The sequence below is a fragment of the Xenopus tropicalis genome, chromosome 7 (genome assembly GCF_000004195.4).
Source record: "Xenopus tropicalis strain Nigerian chromosome 7, UCB_Xtro_10.0, whole genome shotgun sequence".
Classification (NCBI taxonomy): domain Eukaryota; kingdom Metazoa; phylum Chordata; class Amphibia; order Anura; family Pipidae; genus Xenopus; species Xenopus tropicalis.
The window spans coordinates 37,772,018-37,791,630 of NC_030683.2; the positions used below are offsets into that span (position 1 = coordinate 37,772,018).

Genomic DNA, 19,613 nt, shown 5'->3' on the forward strand with positions numbered 1-19,613 from the left:
CAGATGTGATGCCACTAGTTTAGGCTAATACCAGACAAGGCTTAGGGTGAATATTTTCGGCAAGTGGAAAAACGCTTGCCAAAAAATCTGCCCTACGCCTCCTACATTTGCCTGCACCTGAATGAATGGAATATGCTCGGGTGCAGGCACATGTAGCGGAAATATGCATAAAAACGCGAAAAACGGAAAAACGATTGCCAAAAATTCCGCCCTACACCTCGTCTGGCATTAGCCTAAAGGTCCTTGGCACCACTGTGGGCAATCACATGTAGAAAACTGATTAAATCCATGGAGAATGGAAATATTAGAACACAGCTGTGCACAGGGATGCTGTGACCTTAGAAAGCGGTACAGCAATTATGCGCCTCTAAAACTGACCCAAACCTTATTCAAGTGTCAAGTTGCTGGCTACCTCAATAAAATGATCAGAAGTATGGGCTGTTCTCTTGAAAAAGGAACATGTAGGTGTGCTAGGCTTTTCAGCACATTCTTTAGTTTGATTTGTGACTAGTTTATTATTGCTTCTTTCAATGAACAAATAGCAGAAGATATTGCAGCCATGAGCACCCACAGAAAGAAAGAGAGTCCATCAAAAGAAACACAGGATTTCTTGTCTCCTTTATTGTGAACATGTTCTTAAGGTACTCTCTCAGAAAAATCCTTCATTCCCTGGGCCAGGGTCTGCACAGTCCTCTCCCATCTCCTGCTCCCCCCTCCCACAAGAATGCTAAGAACTCCCGCCCCCCTCTCTTAGGAATGTGTGATCTGAGCTATAACTGCAGCAGGAAACTACTTAAAATGGCAGCTACTGTCTTAAACAAACAGAGAAAGTTTCTAGGGCTGTTACTTAGGTATAGTAAAGCTTTCTGCAGAATAAATATAGTGTTCTAGGTGGCACTAATGTGGCAAATCTGTTGGCAGTAAAATGCCAAAATGACTTTCCTTCTTCTTTAAACAAAAATACAGTAGGCCCCTTTTATGTACCTGGAAATTACATTTTTCCAGAACTGGCACTGTTTATTTGCAGCCTGGTGCAGGTAAGTGACGTTCTTTTCTTCCCACATGTTATATTTTATAAGTTGATTTTTAGCACAAAATGATTTTTACCAGAGCTCAACTATACTGTATTTTTTACTGGCTAATATAAAGCCTGACATTGAGGGCCATGGAAATTTTTAAAAGGGAACTCCACCCAAATATAACTTTTTGAAAAGTAAACATCATTTCAAGCAGCTTTGCAATCAACATGAATTAAAAAATATGCAGCCTTTTCATGATTTTTTACACAATCCCCTGCACACCTGCTGTCAGTGAGGAAGGGAACATCTCAGTGCAATGTGGGTTATGTAGTTCCTGCATGCTTTCTGTAAGCTGCGGAGAAGTTGTTACAATTTGTAACAGCAATGTTTTAGTCCCTTCTCCCCTGCCAGGATTTCAAATGATGCAGAAAGAGAAGAACTGTTTTGCAGCTGGATTCATAATATAAAAATGGTATTTATTCATACTTTTCATAAGTTTCTGTGTTGTGTGAGGCTCTTCAACAAATTTTTGTTCGTAAGCCAGAGTTCCCCCTTTAAGGAAGACTGTGGCTAACCAGCATATATAAAAGGAAAGCTTAGGCAAGGCTAAAACAGTATGTTAAGTCAGTAAGACCTTGTAGTTCATAGACGTTAATAAGGAAATCTTAGAAGCTGACACGGACCCTGCTTGAGCATGTGTGTTGAAGCTGATTTTCTGATTCCCCCAACTGGTCAAGTGGGGTCCGTGTCGGCGGTGAGACCCAAAGCTTCTTCGATCAAACAGAAGGGGGCACCCAGGTACACAGCCAAGCTGCTCTGCGTTTTTAGGTTGGGGTTTGCGACAGGGGCAGTTTTTTAAGTTACAGAGTATGTGATATGGTAGAGGTGAGGGGGCTTGAGGCAGGCCAGTTAAGGGGGCTTTTATAGCTGGGGGGGTGTAGTTCTCCTTTAAAATGACATGTCCTCAGCTGGTTCAACACTCACTGCTAGGTTCCAAATTATGGGTGATCAGAGGCAACCTCCCCCCCCCCCCCCCCAACATGATGCCCCCCCCAGGCAGGCATCAGCTGGGAGGTATAAAGGTAACTGCTACTGGAGCAATAGAAAAGCATACACTAGTAGATGGTATGTCATCATCTGGTAGTCTGACTGAAATGTATGGGAGAACACTACTTGCCTGATAGCATAGTGCCAGTGATAAGGTCTGGTGATAATGAATGCAATGGCCTTGCTAGCTTATTTCTTGGTGCTTGAATTTTAAATTCATTCCATGTGCACAAATAGTGTTTTGCATTATGCTGCTGTATGAATTACATTTATTTCAATAGTGTTATTTTACAAAAGAGTTAGGAATAAAAGAGATTTTAAATCAGTTCTGGGCCAAGGTACTGAGGCACCCAAGGCAAAGTAATGTCATCAACTCTTTCTCCACTGGATGATCATAGTACCATGTAGACAAATTTCCAAGAGCTATGACCTAGGGGAAGGCAGGTATGTACCCCCACAAACTATTGTGCCCCAGGCATGTGCCTAAATGGATCCAAAACTGTAGTTTTTCACTAGTTTCACTGGTTTGAGTAGGGTTAAAACCGGTTTTGAATTAAACAGCCTGGTTTCCGTAAGGGCTGTCTGGTTCAAAACTGCCTTTTTGACTCCAGGCAGGACTCTGGGCTAAATAACAAAGCAAGTTAGGCTGAAAAATGACACGTCCATCAAGTTCAACCTTTTAAATTTATATGAAACCTGCCTAACTGCTAGTTGATCCAGTGGAAGGCAAAAAAAACCTTTCTGAAGCCTCTCTAATCTGCAGCAGAGGGGGAAAAATTTCCTTCCTAAATCCATGATGGCAATCGGACCAGTCCCTGGATCAACTTGTACTAAGATCTATTTTCAATAACCCTGTATTTCATCACTTAAAAAACCAACCTACCCTTCTTGAAGCTATCTAATGGTCTACCTGTACAAATGATTCAGGGACAGAATTCTACAACTTCACTGCTCTCACTGTAAAAAAACGTTTTTGAATATTTAGATGAAACCTCTTTTCTTCGGAATGGATGCCCTTGTGTCTGCTAGAAGAACCTAATGGTAAATAAAGCATTAGAGAGATTGTTATATGATCCTCCTTCGGAATGGATGCCCTCGTGTCTGCTAGAAGAACCTTATGGTAAATAAAACATTAGAGAGATTATTATATGATCCCTTTATATTTTTTACATAAACAGACCAAACTTGGGCAGTTTTTCTTCATAAATGAGACCTTCTATACCATTTACCAGTAATGATTTAATATCATTTTCAATAACAGTCATTTCTGCTCTATGCTTTTAGCAGAAAACATAACGCCCCAGTCTATGCTATGAAGTCCTGCCCTAAAGAGGCAAAATTTGCTTTTCTAAAATTCTAAAATGAGCTTTCGTTGCCCCAGGGTATATTTGTTTTTTGCACAAAACATTAAATGAGATATCACTATTACCCAAGGGTTCAACTACATTGCTATATGTCCTGGATCAGTAGAGATCACTAGATCCAGTATACATTAGTTTCTGATTGAATCCTCAACAACCTGTTACATAAAATAGTCATACAACAAGTTTATAAACTTGTTGTCATTAACTGCCTTGCCAGAACTGTTCCAGTACTGCTCAAGTCAAAATCTGGGTAATTAAGATCCCCATTATTATATTATTATCACTTGCCCCAAACTAGCAGTCTTTTTTATTTGCAACAGGAACTGAGCCTCTTCCTCCTCACTTACATCACGGGGTTTATAGCATACCCTACAACCAATTTGCTCGAGTCTACCCTTAAGGATTCAGTGCCTTCATTTTCCATCATCACTTCTTCCTTTATATGCAGAATAGGTCTGCTGAGTTTGAAGCGGAAGAATTAAACTAGCCTCCACAGAGCCCTGACTTCAACCCCACTAAACATCTGTGCGATGAATTGAATCACCAACTTCGAGCCAGGCCTGATGTCTAGCATTAGTACTAAACCTCAATTATGAGGATGAATACCTGAATGAAAACAAATCCAATCACCAATATTCCAAAATCTAGTGGAAAGCCTTCCCAGGGGGTTAAGCTACTTGCTGCACTGGAGTCCTGAGTTTGATTGCAGCCAGGATCTTGTACTTTCTCCCTGTGTCTTTGTGGGTTTTCTCAGTCGATTCCAGTTTCCTTCAACACTCACAATACATAGAGGAAGGTTAACCGACTAATTATAAAACTGCCCATACTGTGTATGCAGCGCCGGATTTCTACTGGGGGCGCCCCAAGGCCGCCCCATTCGGTGCCCCCCTGCCACGTGAACGGGCATACCCGAAAAAGGCCACCCCCCCCCCCGCTCGACCATGCAAGCGCCAAACTTAAAACTCCCATATGGAGCAGTGGCGAGACGTCCCCATTGCTCTGTATGGGAGCAAAATTTTAAAATTTTCCGGCAGCGCGGCAGCATGCCGTCCCCTGTGTTTGTACCGCCCTAGGCCTCGCCACAAATCTGGCCTGTGTGTATGAATGTGATACGGGACCTTGGATTGTAAAATTCAGTGCGGTAGGGAATGATGTATACATCATTCACATGATGTATGCACTGTACAGCACTGTAAAAACGTGTTGGCACTATATAAACACTACGAAATAAATAAAAGAAAGTAAAAATAGCTTTACCCACATGATAATACCATTGGTTTGGGAATAATATCTTGGACAGGCAGGAGGCCATGAGACAACATTGGTGGTGTGTCAGTGATCAGGGGGAGCCAGTGTGTGCAGCGAAAGAAAGTTTATGAGCAGGATTTTCCAAACGGGGATGTGGTGGTGATGGATTGGTTCTGAAGAGCAGGGTATGGGGGCACCTGGGGTGGATTATTGCCTTGGGCAGCCATAGTGTCTGGCCCAGCAAATGCATTTACTGCTCCAGTAATCCACAGCATTGACATTCTTGTACTTTTATACCAATACTACAGCTTTTTAGACAGGCAGATATTCATAAGTGCAAACGGGAAAGTAAAATCTACGGCATTGATATGCCTGCACTTTTATACCAAGACTATACTTTTTACAATCCCCATCAATTAATTGGTTAAAGAACTTGACTAGATAAGCCTGTTGTCTTTGCTGAAATACTGCAATGATCTTGGAACAGCACTAACCTAAAGCAGCCTGTAGATGTCATATGTGAACAGAATGTTTTTGTTATAGGATTACACTAAAGCAAGGAGCATGAGATGGAAACACGAATACAATCAAGCTAGTTTAGACATTTGCACTCGGTAAATTCATTTTCATTATACTGTGTTCTATCATTTGTCCTAATGCTACCCACCTTTTAAAACAGCCCATTCTGCTGCACTATTATTCCATTCCTGTTCTTCAAATATATTTTGCTCCTACCATCCATATCTGTCCAATCCATTTCTCTCCTATTTTATTAAGATCAGACTGACAACTTGAAACCTTCACAAAGGCAGAGGATAAATACTGAGGGGCCAACTAACACATGTGAGAAATTGCACCAGTACAGTAACCCACAGTGACCAATCAATAATGACTTTTTATAAGGCTGCTTTGGATGAAAATGAAAGCAAAGATCTGGTGGAAGTGGGTAGCTGCAGTGAGACAATTTAGCACCGCTGTTCAGCCCCTGAATATTTTAAATACAGTAAGATGTCAAATTAAAAAAAAAAAAACTATGTATATGTGTGGCTTCACGTTAAGTTAATTTTTTACAGCATTTCTTTCAAATGAACTATAAGAAGGATTAACAAGATTTAAGCACCATTGTGCGCAACATATTTTTCCTAAGCGTCCTTATGTCAGATCATCCCTGTTAATCTGGATAACCATAAACTATACATTCTTCATGGCTTAATGATTCAGTCTGTTGCTGATTGTTATATACAATCAATATAAATACAGTATTTAACTGAACTGACTTTTTCTCCATTTTTAAAAGGAATGATCATCACATCTATTTCAGATGGCCTGCAGCTATTAAGAGGGATATATATAAGCCTCCATGTTTCCAACAGTGTGGGTTTCTGGCCATCTGATTCTACCTATAGAATAGAATAGAAATAGTCAAGGACCTAGCCAGGAAAGCTAATATGCACAAATTCATAATGCTAATACACTATAATTTTTAGGTATAAAGAAGAATAATAGTGTCATATACATAGTTCCTATAAAAGTAAAGTACTATTTTATTTTTTCCTTAAAATGGAAATAAGCCTTCTTGCACCAGTCATATGCTTCTGGTCTACAATTTGCAGCATCCTCCATCATATTATTAAGGATTAAAGCATGATCAGGGATGAAGACAAGCAACATTATGCCCTGTAGGGCATAGACTGATAATAATATGGATTTTGGGAGGCTTGGCATCTGTCAAAAAAAAAAATAACAACTCCTATATGATTTATAACTTCTCTAGTGGAAAGAGCATAAGTGGCCCAGCTTATGCAAGAAAATCCTCCAACAAAAATTCTCACTACTTTGTTTACACTTACCATTGATTTATCATGCAATTATATATATATATATATATATATATATTATATATATATGTATGTATGTATGTATAACTGTACTGTACAATCTTACAAAATTACACACAAGGAAGACAAGTGTGATAATAAATAAATACAATATATTGCAGGGGACAGAGGTGGGAGTCTGGGAGGCCGGTTAGTAGGAGATTGCAGTAATCTAAGCGGGAAAGGATAAGGGCATGGATTAGTGTTTTAGTAGTTACTTGTGAAGGAAAGGGGCGTATCTTGGGAATATTGCGGAGGAAAAAACGGCAGGTTTTGGCAGTGTCATTAAATGACATTACTAAGCACCATATATAAGCATATAGTTCACAGAATATTAATGGCTCTTGTGTATATGTGTATATATATATATATATATATATATATATATATATATACAGTGGCTTGCAAAAGTATTCGGCCCCCTTGAACTTTTCCACATTTTGTCACATTACAGCCACAAACATGAATCAATTTTATTGGAATTCCACGTGAAAGACCAATACAAAGTGGTGTACACGTGAGAAGTGGAACAAAAAACATACATGATTCCAAACATTTTTTACAAATAAATAACTGCAAAGTGGGGTGTGTGTAATTATTCAGCCCCCTGAGTCAATACTTTGTAGAACCACCTTTTGCTACAATTACAGCTGCCAGTCTTTTAGGGTATGTCTCTACCAGCACATCTAGAGACTGAAATCCTTGCCCATTCTTCTTTGCAAAACAGCTCCAGCTCAGTCAGATTAGATGGACAGCGTTTGTGAACAGCAGTTTTCAGATCTTGCCACAGATTCTCGATTGGATTTAGATCTGGACTTTGACTGGGCCATTCTAACACATGAATATGTTTTGTTTTAAACCACTCCATTGTTGCCCTGGCTTTATGTTTAGGGTCGTTGTCCTGCTGGAAGGTGAACCTCCGCCCCAGTCTCAAGTCTTTTGCAGACTCCAAGAGGTTTTCTTCCAAGATTGCCCTGTATTTGGCTCCATCCATCTTCCCATCAACTCTGACCAGCTTCCCTGTCCCTGCTGAAGAGAAGCACCCCCAGAGCATGATGCTGCCACCACCATATTTGACAATGGGGATGGTGTGTTCAGAGTGATGTGCAGTGTTAGTTTTCCGCCACACATAGCGTTTTGCATTTTGGCCAAAAAGTTCAATTTTGGTCTCATCTGACCAGAGCACCTTCTTCCACATGTTTGCTGTGTCCCCCACATGGCTTGTGGCAAACTGCAAACGGGACTTCTTATGGTTTTCTGTTAACAATAGCTTTCTTCTTGCCACTCTTCCATAAAGGCCAACTTTGTGCAGTGCACGACTAATAGTTGTCCTATGGACAGATTCCCCCACCTGAGCTGTAGATCTATGCAGCTCCCCCAGAGTCACCATGGGCCTCTTGGCTGCATTTCTGATCAGCGCTCTCCTTGTCGGCCTGTGAGTTTAGGGGGACAGCCTTGTCTTGGTAGGTTTACAGTTGTGCCATACTCCTTCCATTTCTGAATGATCGCTTGAACAGTGCTCCGTGGGATGTTCAAGGCTTTGGAAATTTTTTTGTAGCCTAAGCCTGCTTTAAATTTCTCAATAACTTTAACCCTGACCTGTCTGGTGTGTTCTTTGGACTTCATGGTGTTGTTGCTCCCAATATTCTCTAAGACAACCTCTGAGGCTGTCACAGAGCAGCTGTATTTGTACTGACATTAGATTACACACAGGTGCACTCTATTTAGTCATTAGCACTCATCAGGCAATGTCTATGGGCAACTGACTGCACTCAGACCAAAGGGGGCTGAATAATTACGCACACCCCACTTTGCAGTTATTTATTTGTAAAAAATGTTTGGAATCATGTATGATTTTCCTTCCACTTCTCACGTGTACACCACTTTGTATTGGTCTTTCACGTGGAATTCCAATAAAATTGATTCATGTTTGTGGCTGTAATGTGACAAAATGTGGAAAAGTTCAAGGGGGCCGAATACTTTTGCAAGCCACTGTATATATATATATATATATATATATAAACAGAAAGTGACGGCACTCGCAGGAATTTTCACACAGGAATCGTAAAGTGAAAGAAATAAATATGAGGTTTTATTCAGTCCAACGTTTCAGTTCCTGAATGGAACTTTTGTCAGGAACTGAAACGCTGGACTGAATAAAACCTCATATTTATTTCTTAGTGATGTCATTCTGTCACATGCCTAACTGAAACTTGTGTTATAATAAGTGAAATATCCCCTGTTGAAAAATATGAGAATATTATAAGTCATCATTGGCCTTGTGTTTCTATATTGTCATGGGACTCATGTTGCATCTGTAATTAAGTTTGCAATGATTACTTTAAAGCTTCCACTTGATCAGTGTTTCACTTATACTCACTCATACAGTCTATTTGCCTCTCTGGACACATCTTCTTAAGAAATGATCCCATCACTGCCACCAGTGAACAAGGCCCAAACTCGTCTGTCTTACCATCACCTTCTTTTTACTATGCCTTAGACCTGTGGATGTATATTACATGTGAATTGCATGTAGCATGGTTTATGGGTGAGTGAGAAATGTTATCTTTTCTCTTTTGTTAAAAGCCACTAATTAAAGGCTTTATTATTTCCACTGATTCATTGACACATTGTCTGAATCTATACCTGCATTTTTTTCAAACATTCTCCTATAAATAAAGGCTTTTAGAAACACAGTATTATACAAGAAATGTCTACAGCTCCACATTAGAGGGAATCCACTTAATTAAGGACATAATGCATTTTTTATAGGCTGCATAACTACTGAAATGGGAATTGTAACAGAGCCAACATGTTATACAGTTATAAAGAGAGAAAACATTCGTGGATATTTACATTTTACGCCAGCGATCCAGGGGTTAAGGCTTTGTCATGTGATAATTACAGTACCTGAGTTAGGCTGATAGACATTCAGCTTTCTGTTTCTGGACTCTCTATACCTGGCAGGCTCCTGCCCTCTGTAAAAATTGGAAGAGGAATGTTGAAAATAAATTACTCACATTCCCTCTATACGGCCTTGAAATTTCATTAAGGCCAAGTCATTACCTATATCATGAACTAGCTGCTCAGAGCAATTTCATGCAGGTAGCTGACTTGCTATTGTATAATCTGCACATAAATGACACAATAAAATGAATGGAAATCATACACCCCCCCTCCCCCCAATTTGCCTTGTTGTGTTAGCCTAATACATTTGAGGGGTGTCGATCTCAGCACCAGGATATTTTATTTTTAAGAGGCCAGGGTGTAGTGATGCATCTACTGTGTACAGTGAACTAGCTACCATCCTGTGCTTCCTCTAGAAGCCTGTTAATATCTCTTCAGTACATACCTCCTGAGCCAGAGGACTTAAAAAAACCCCTTCTTTAAACTAAGAAGGCATTTTCATTGCCCCTTGAAACACCCACTGTAAAAAGGAATGGTTGTTGTGTGGGGATGTTTTGTGGGGAATCTAGTGGATTGAAGAGCAAGTGCTAGTGCTGCTTCTCTTAATTACAGATCTAAAACATTTCAGGGTCAAGCTTATTGCTATTGGTATCTGCACTGGTACAATTTAGCATCTATGTTATTAAATTAACTCTGGACAAAGCAATTGCACCCAAACTGCTTTGTACCTAGCATAAATATGCCTGTTAATATTATAGTGGTGCTATGTTCAAGGTTTAGTGCACAGATGTACAGGGGAGCCCTAAACTTTACACCTGACTAAAGGTTGCCATACACGGGCCGATATTGGCCCTTTAGACCGATTCAGTAGCTTATATACCTGTATATGGGCCTCCCCGACTGACATCTGGCCTGGAATTGTTCAGATCCCGATTGGGCGGGTTTGCTTTTCCATTGGAACTGACGGCGCCTAGAACCGAATAACCGAATTAGCCCAATGTCGCCCACCCATAGTTGGAAATATAGGTAGATCTGCTTGCTTGGCGGCCTCCCAAAGCAAGCCGATCTTACCCTGTGTGGCAATCTATAGAGCATAGGAAATGGCATGCAACTGAGAGGTGTAAATACATACCCATATTTACCAATATCACAGCTGTTTTGATGCAGAAGCAAATTACTAACCAGCAAATTCTGTTAAAAAATCATACTACCTAGCAACCACAGCCCTGCATTTACACAAGCAAACTTAGGCTCTAGTTTGCTATTATTAATGTTTGTCTCAGAAAAATGTTCGTATTAGCATTAGTGTATTCATATAAGTGTAACCCCTATTTGGCTGTAAAACAGGCAACACCAGCTAGAATGGCTTTAGAGCATGGAGTACATATGACTCTACACATCAGATGGTCTTTCGCCAAGTCAAAATATCATTGGGGTGTAGTACACCTACAACTCACTTACGCTGTGTGCAAGCAAATGAAAGAATGGGTGCCAGAAGGTTCTTTGTTGTAAACCAGATCATAACTTGTTTATTGTCCAAGACAATGATCCACAGGGTTATAGCAATACAGAGGAGATATCAGACAATTGCACAAAAGGTTGAAAAATATGGTGTCCGTCCGTATAGCCCACCTCAGCCGAGGATAAGGAAGGTAAGCAGCATGGTAACCAGCATGGCCTTCCTGTGGAGAGTAGCCTGGCCAAGTATCTGTATCCTCAGGGTGTCCCTCAGCAGCCAAGGATCCCTCACAGCCGACTATGGATCAGGGATAGGAACTGACCTGATACCTGCGTCTTAACCATGTCCTGCTCTAAGGCAACAGTGCCTGTAGGGAAGAATACATCCAGCTAATTTCTCCTGGTTGGAGCTGAAACTGCTCTTTCTAACTAATCTCATTGTATGTATGTATAACTTTATTTATAAAGTGCCACAAGCGTATGCAGCGCTGTACAATCTTACAACATTACATACAGGGAGGACAAGTGTTATAATAAATAAATACATACAATAAATATATATAAATGCACAGGGAATAAGTGCCATGTGGTATGAGACACATTATCTCACTTTCCTAGAAAGTGTTCTTATAAATTATCCTGACACTTACTATTCCTCATTCACGGGGTCCCTGTTCCGCGACTTCACTAAAGCTAGATGCAGCCTCTAGGGTACTCACTTTACTGGGGCCCTGTTGATCCCAGGCTCAGTGGAACTTCCACCTGGGTCAGCAAATGCAGCCAAAGAGGAAGACCCACACCCCTGCTAAGCACTATATCAGAGTGCCAAGGTAGTGGTCTCCCTGTTAACCAATAAGGCACATATGCAAAACTATAAACTGATACATGGGTCTTTGCCCAGTAACAGCATAGACTACAAAGTTGTAGGGTTTAAAGCCATAGCGGCATGTTAACCCTATGGGTCCCTACATAAGTACTAGCATTAATGTTATTGTAAGGAGAAGGAATGCATGTACCATATACTGCCTGCTGGAAAACCAGGGTAAAGGGGAAGCATACCACTGGTATCCAGGGACACTTCTGCCACGAGGTAAGCTGAGAATCCTGCCTCAGGTGGCACCTTAATGTGGGCTGCAAATAGTTACATACCTCCCAACATTTGAAAAATAAAAAGAGGGACAAAAAGATTTAGTGCGCGTAGCGCAGCAAATTTTTGGCCACACCCACTTTTGTAGCCACGCCCTAATTGCCACACCCCATTTTTTCCCCAAAAAATATTCCTTTTATATAGTTCAAATGGCAGGATCAGACGCAAAATGTGTTATACCTTCATACTGTACTAGCTAAGGAAAAACTATGTACCAGTTTTACTCCCCCACAGTGCCCCCAATTGCCCCACAGACAGTAGCCCCCATACAGTGCCCCCAATTGCCCCTATAGAAAGTAGCCCCCATACACAGTGTCCCCAATTGCCCCCGTTGACAGTACCCCCCATACACAGTGCCCCCATAGACAGAGCCCCCAATTGCCCCCGTTGACAGTAGCCCCCATAGACAGAGCCCCCAATTGCCCCTGTTGACAGTAGCCCCCATACACAGAGCCCCCAATTGCCCCCGTTGACAGTAGCCCCCATACACAGTGCCCCCAATTGCCCCCGTTGACAGTAGCCCCCGTTGACTGACCACCACCGCCGCCGCTCCGGCTCTGCTTCTTCTGAGGCGGTGACAGGCCCTTTTATAAGGTTGCGCCCGGTGCGTACGTGTGACGTCAGGCGCAACCTTATAAAAGGGCCTGTCGCAGCCAAAAACGAAGCAGAGCCGCACAAGAACGAGTCAGCGCATCCCGCTGTCCCGGAAATGCGGGACATTCCTTAAACTATCCGGGACAGCGGGATGCGCTATTAAATCCGGGACAGTCCCGCAAAAAGCGGGATGGTTGGGGGGTATGTAGTTACCCTTATAAAGTTTACTTTTTGAAAATGTTTTAGATAGGATAGATAAGTGCAGGGGAAGTGGAGGGCAGCATAAGGTCTGTGGCTGGGGTTGCCACCTTCTAGTAATTTTTATTACCGGTAAAAATTATGCTTGATGCCAACATTATTAAATGGAGAAAAAAAGCAAAAATATAGGAAGCCTGGAATTTTTTTTACTCCAACTTAAACAGCAAGAAGCATGCCTATTAGTACCTGCAAGGTAAGCTACATGACACAACTGTATTTTATGTGGCATTGGCTATTAAGCTTCACTGCATCCCTATGTCACTGGACTGATTGAAAAAAATAAAATGTACTTTGGTTTCTTCTTATTATTAATCCTGCTCACATCAATTTATATACAGTAAACGTAAAACTCAATGTAATTGACTAAAGATACCTCCCAACCTTGTATAAAAAATTCCAATGCTTAAAACGGTGACCAGATCTGCAAACTCCATTGCCCTGGAGTCCAGGGTAAAATATCATACACCAAAAAGTAACAAAGAGCACCTGAGGAAGAGCCAGCATCCCTAGAAACAATAAACAAAATTAGCACAATCGCTGGATTGGAGAGCCGCTGTTCCTTGTTGGTATATATGATATTAAAACCCAACGTAACACAAAGCCAAAATTTAGTGAACCTAGAAAATAACATGTTGGCAGTCACATATCAGTATCAGCACTAACATAATACAAACATCTTGCGCGGTACAAATAAAACCAGAAACCAACTTGTTGCTAAACTCCGCCTCTTTTTTTTACGCACCAATGAAATCGCCCGCAGATACAGAAGGCGTGATCCGAACCCTCTGTACTGTCAGAGGCAAAGCTGGAACCGGTTAGTTGTCAAACCGAGGCTTGGAACGCATTCCTATAGTAACTTGCATTTTTGCTAAGAGTGGTTACAGATGATCCTATGGCGTAAGCTTTATGGTTTTGCTATGCCACGTGTTGCGTCACTACCCGCTTAGGACTGAGGTGGGCGGCAAATGGACCTTGATGAAGCTTTCCTGTATATAGGGGAATTCGGCTGCTGTCAGAAGCGGCTGACTGCATTCCTGACGCTGCTCCAGGTCGGTATGAAAGGTGTGAAATTCTCAACTCGGATATTTACCATATGTTAAATTATCTGAGCTGTAGGTTCTGTCGTCTCCAGAGGTGGCGCTAGAGCAAACTAATGCCAGTTATTGCTAATGGGACTAAAGCACTAGGCTTATTTACTAAATTCCTAAATAGCTGTAGTCGTCCCGAAGTGCACTCCATTTGCATCTGGTGGGTTATAGTTTACTAGTGTTAAAAGGAGCAAGTCAGGTGTTGTTTGCTATCTTAAAGGCACCGTCATTAAAAGGAATGTGAACCTAAAAATTTTGCATGAGAAAAGATATTATTTTAAGTAATTTTACCATATTGCGTGTTTTAAAATTGCGCTTGTACTTATTATTAAAAGTAGTAGCTGTCTTCTTCTGGTCTCTTCTCTACTCGTTCTGATACGATATTTGGTGCGTGTATGGCATGTCGGCATGTCGACTGATATCGGACGACTCGCCGATCGGCCAGGTTAGAAAATTTTGATCGGGCGCCATAGAAGGCGCCTGACCAAAATCTGCCGTCAGGGCTGAATCGGCAGAAGGAGGTAGAAATCTATTGTTTCTACCTCCTTTTCTGCTGTTTCAGCCCTGAACGGTGTGTGGCGGATCTGACGATGTTTTGTGCGACCGATGGTCGCACGAAACATCGTCAGATCGCCACGTGTGTGGCCACCTTAAGGGTTCTGCTGTTATAGAGCTCATTTATAAACACTGAACAAATTTGCATCTGGGCAGTAACCCACAGCAGCCAATCACTGATCAGCCTTATTTTTGCCAGCTACTACCTAGGTGCAAAATTGTCCAGTGTTTAAAAATGTCCCTTATTCAGAAAGAGACCAGCATGGCAGAAAGAAAAAATATTGCTTTTAATTGCTTCTACATTTTCAGATAACTCTTAAACTACTTAAGATTTTGAGACATATGTGTGAAGTTGCTTAGAATTCAATGTTCTTTCATTAGGCAAACTTTTATTTTTGGGTTCACATGCCCTTTAACTATTCTTACAATATTTATATTGGGTGGTTCTGATGTTAATGTAGATGAACTAATCAGTTTAAGTGAATGAGTAAATACATATTTTATACCTCTAATACCTTCTGAAACAGCAACAGCCATAAAATAGGTCAAATATTTGCCTAACGTGATGTAGCTCTTGTGTGCAAAAGGCTGGCATTGAGGTCGTCACTGTTTATTTAGGGAAGAAAATTGATAAAAACTAAACTGCTTTTTTCTTTATCAGTTAATATTTGCTACAAGAACAAAAATACATTTAGGCTAAGGGCTATGCAGGGGAGCTTCTGCCAACTCGCCCTAGATAGCAGTGCCCCCAGAGTTACCAGTGGCCACAAAGAAAACAAATTTCAGGTCTTTAAAGGGGAAGGAAAGGCTAAGTCACTTGGGGGTGCTAAAATGTTAAGCACCCCCAAGTGACTTGAATCGCTTACCTTGTACCCCGGGCTGGTGCCCCTGTTAGGAGAAAACCGCACCAGCCCGGGGCACCTGGGGTGATGCACTTCCGCCTTCGTTAAGCCTTGACATTTGAGTCAGGCGCATGCGCAGTAGAGTGGAAAAGCCGACTTCTCTGTTAAAGTTCAGCTTTTCTCTCTACTGCGCATGCGCGCGCGGTGAAGAAGGAAGAAGCAAGCGCTGCAGGTACTCTGGGCTGGTGCTGTTCTCCCACTGGCATAAGGGCCAGGGGCACACAAAGCACTGGCTCCACTGCTCTCAGCCTGCATATTTTAGGTGGGCAGAGAGCAGCCGATCCGCTCCCTTCCGCACCTTCCGAATCTACACTGACATGCACAGCTTCAACCTCAGTGCAGGTGCACAGAGCAGAGGTCAGCCCAAAAAGAGAGGCCAACCCATGCTCCAGTTTTACTGGTTCTGGCTAATCTCTGGCCCCTGAGGCGGCTCCTGCGATGCTGCACCCCCTCGACCCCCCTGCTCTTACCTTTACAGCGCCAGAGGGGGTGCAGGCGCAATTGCGCTCTCTGCAGTAGCAGAGCCGAATAAGGAGTGATTTATCAGTATTCAAATTTGAATTTTGTCCATGATTCAAGTTTTTTTTGTGCTTAAACTCTCAAAATTCGAATTATGGTTAAAAAAAGTCTGATGGCTGATATTTATTAAGTCAAAAACCTCAAATGTAAAACTTTGGCATCTAAAAGCTTGTCAATGGGAATTGTCCTAGGCAAAGTCAAGCCATATTTTCAATTTGAGATTTCCAAAGTTTTTTTTGAGTTTGAAAACTTAAATTCAAGGTATTTGAGTTTTTCTTATTAATAATTAAGTAAATGTTTTTAAAAATGCAAGTTTATTTGAATTAGAAAAAAACTCTCCAGTTCACAAAAATGAAAATTGATAAATAAGCCCAATAGAGTCTCTTGCAGACGATTGCTAAATCATTTTGACATTTGTTACCTAGATAGTTCCCCTCATTTATATATTTTTTTGTCAAAAATGAGCATAATTCAAGCAGTGCTGGACATATGGGCATAAGATGCCAAGCAATGTGAGACAAGCCATGCTGAAAGCTTTTTACTTAATGTCACAGTTGCGTATTTCTTTACCAAGGTGGAGATGCTCAGCACTATGGGAAATGCAAATCTACTGATCATCACAATGGAGTATGAGGGAGTATGAGAAAGTAAAGAAAAAGGTCTGGCTGAAATGAGCTAGTATCCCTTCGTAATTATGCTGTCCAGGGAACTTTCTAAAATGCAGCTGATAAATGCCATGTGTAGCATTATGTACGGATGCAATGTTGGAAGCGCATGGAAAATACAAACAAAAAACACATATAGTGCAGATTGTAAAAGCAAACGTAACGGTGGTGTGATGTGTGCACAGTTTATCAACACCCACTTGTGCAGACGTAATCTATGCTCACGAGATATCAATGGATACAGGCCATAATAAAAAACGTTGCAATTTGATTGTTGGTGTAGCCAGAATCCTCAATAGGATGTACCAGAAAAAGAGAACAAGGAATAGTGTGATAACGTTTATTTTAGAACAATAGCTGCACAGTGCAGACTACTCACAATTTGGAGAAAAAACAGTGTAAACCTTTCTTGGCACATTCACTTAATATTGGGCTGTATATACAGGAAATGTGTGTTCTCAGTGAAATATAGATACTGGGAACTGGGAAACAGCGCAGTGCCTCCACCTAGTGGACACTGAGGAACACACCTCAGGGGGATTTCCACTAGGAAATAATCACACACGGTTTGCAGCAATATCAAACTTTATATAACTTTTGAAATAGAAAGTAGAACAGCTTTAGGGATGACTGATACTCCTGTCCTGAGGAACTTGTGTGGGCTATCCACTGCTGGCACAGTCTCTGTAATTGCCCAGCCCCAACTTGGATCCGTCTAGACCCCAACCCTTAAATCAGTTCAGTCCCTTCCCCAAGAGCTCTTAAATCCCCCCAGGTACCGATACCTGCCCCAGAGTACCTTCCTTGTTGAAAGTGGTGGCTGCTCCCATGTATCAGGCAAACGGGCAATACCTGTTTACTCCAGGGGACACCCACAGAGAGTTCCACAGAGGACTTGGCTGCTCCCTGGCAGCCCAGCAGACTTTTATTCTTTCAAGTCTGAACACACCACACGTTGTACTGACTGCTCACTCTGGCTCTCTCTCTCTCTGTATTGGCAAACAACAGCAGGGGCTCCCTTTATAAACTGCTGGGCCCGCCCCTAGACTTTTGGCTCCAAAACTTAGGCACACCTCTCCCAGACGTGCACTGGGGCATCCAGCCAATCGGATCCCTCCCCAGTCTGTAGCTAGGCTGGATGAGGTCACAGACTGAGAAACAGGGGACAAGGTTCTCTGATCCCCTACAACAGCAAGGCTGTTTTGAGACCCAATCAAAGGGGTTGTCTAAGAGGGAGCTGCATATTCGAACACCTTCACTGCACTGAAGATTTTGTACAAGACATTCCACCAAGAGCGCTGAGTTTTGGTATATGTTCTATATACCACTTGTTTTGGATTTATGTGTAGCGTTAGCCTTATTCTGGTAAACAGCTGAATATGCCAGGCAGAATCATTCATAAAAACCTTATCAAATAGCAGCCTGATAAAAAATTAACAATGTGTGTTTTAAGAAATGAGAAAATAAATGTTCACAGCAAAGCCTGGAAAAGTCACAGAATTAAATGGGAACTCCGCCCAAACACAACAGGTTTTTGAAAAGTAAACATAATTTCAAGCAACTTTGCAATGTACATTAATTTAAAATTAGTTCATAATTTATAATGTAATAATATGGTTTGGAACAGTTATCTAAGCCTGGCCCCCTGTTCTCCTGCTGATCTGGCTGACTACTTTGAGACTCAAAAAGTGTAACAGTAGTCAACTGTCCTTCCTGCCTGCATCCTCCAAATCCTATAATCCCATGCACACATGGTGTCACTAAGGAAAGAAACATCACAGTGCAATGCATTGTGGGTTATGTAGTTCCTGCATACTGTCTGTAAGCTGTGAAGAAGTTGTAAATCAATGTTTTAATCTCTGCTACTGCAGATTTCAAATGAGGCAGAAAGAGAAGAACTGTTTTGCAGCTAAAAATTAGCATATAAAATGGTATTTATTCATACTTTTTGAAGGAACAAATTACAGTGATAGGTATATTACCAGTTTCTATGGGTAGTGGCTCTTTAACAAATTCTGGTTTGGAAGCTGGAGTTCTCCTTTAAGATGGGTGCCGCTGCATTTAACATTCCCAGCTTGTGTAGTGGCACAGTTCACCAGTAGAATACTAGACTCTGTTTAGCTGTATCAGAGGGTATGCAGCGGTGAGAATATTTGTTAATAATTAAGCCTTCCCGAATACATACCAGCAACATATCTTCACTGCTATAATCTTATTGATAACTGTCTGCACAGCAGCTGTTTTTGCTGTTTCTCTTAGCAGTAAAGTAGTCAAAGTATTCAAGTGGGAGACTCATGAATTATATGGGTTAATTTGCAGCCATCCTACTGTCTGCTTTACAGGGTCTCAGATATTTGTATACATACAGTGCCAGTAATGGAAACAATGCACTGGCAAGCTGCTCAGCAATTCAAACCCTTAATTAAGGAGCATGCCTGGAATAACTGAACAGCCTATCAGAACTTTGGAGATTGTTAAAAGTGGGATTGGCACTGTGTGGATGTTGTCTGCTGGCCTGATGACTTGGGTTCTCTGCCTGACAGAACAAGTGCTGTAGGGACTGCTTAATGCTGCCACTGACTGACAAGTGTTCCATATCCCTGTTTGGCAGCCATAAACTGTTTGGCTTGTGTTTATCATAACATACTGAGCCTTGGGATTGTGTGGGTAGTTTGTTCTTTTCAAGGCACTTTATAGTTGGCACTGTTTAGTGATTGCTGTGGCTGTATGCTAAATGTTGCTTATAATTGCCTGTTACATTGCCTTGGGACTAGCCAACTCATTTCAAATGAGACCTTGCTTAGGAGATCCTGTTATATTACAACCATGTGTGGAAATGCAAAAGGTTAACATTAAATAAAGTTTGTATCACTGCTGTATGGCCTTGTGAGCCTGGCCAAATTGTGTGCAAGAGTCATACTGGTCTGGCTTGTGTTGCCTTGTCTGTATACCAAAGTATGCATTT

General features: G+C 41.5%; 1 protein-coding gene across 4 annotated transcripts in view; it reads left to right on the forward strand.

Annotated features, from left to right (window-relative positions):
* Positions 1–13,693: 13,693 nt before the first annotated feature.
* Positions 13,694–19,613, forward strand: part of slc22a15.2 (solute carrier family 22, member 15, gene 2) — a 130,204-nt gene continuing 124,284 nt past the window's right edge. Inside the window, exon 1 of one of the 4 annotated variants that reach the window (XM_031905155.1) lies at positions 13,694–13,968. In XM_031905155.1, coding sequence (XP_031761015.1) covers positions 13,885–13,968 — 84 coding nt within the window. In that variant the 5' untranslated portion in view covers positions 13,694–13,884. 4 annotated transcript variants of the gene reach the window in all.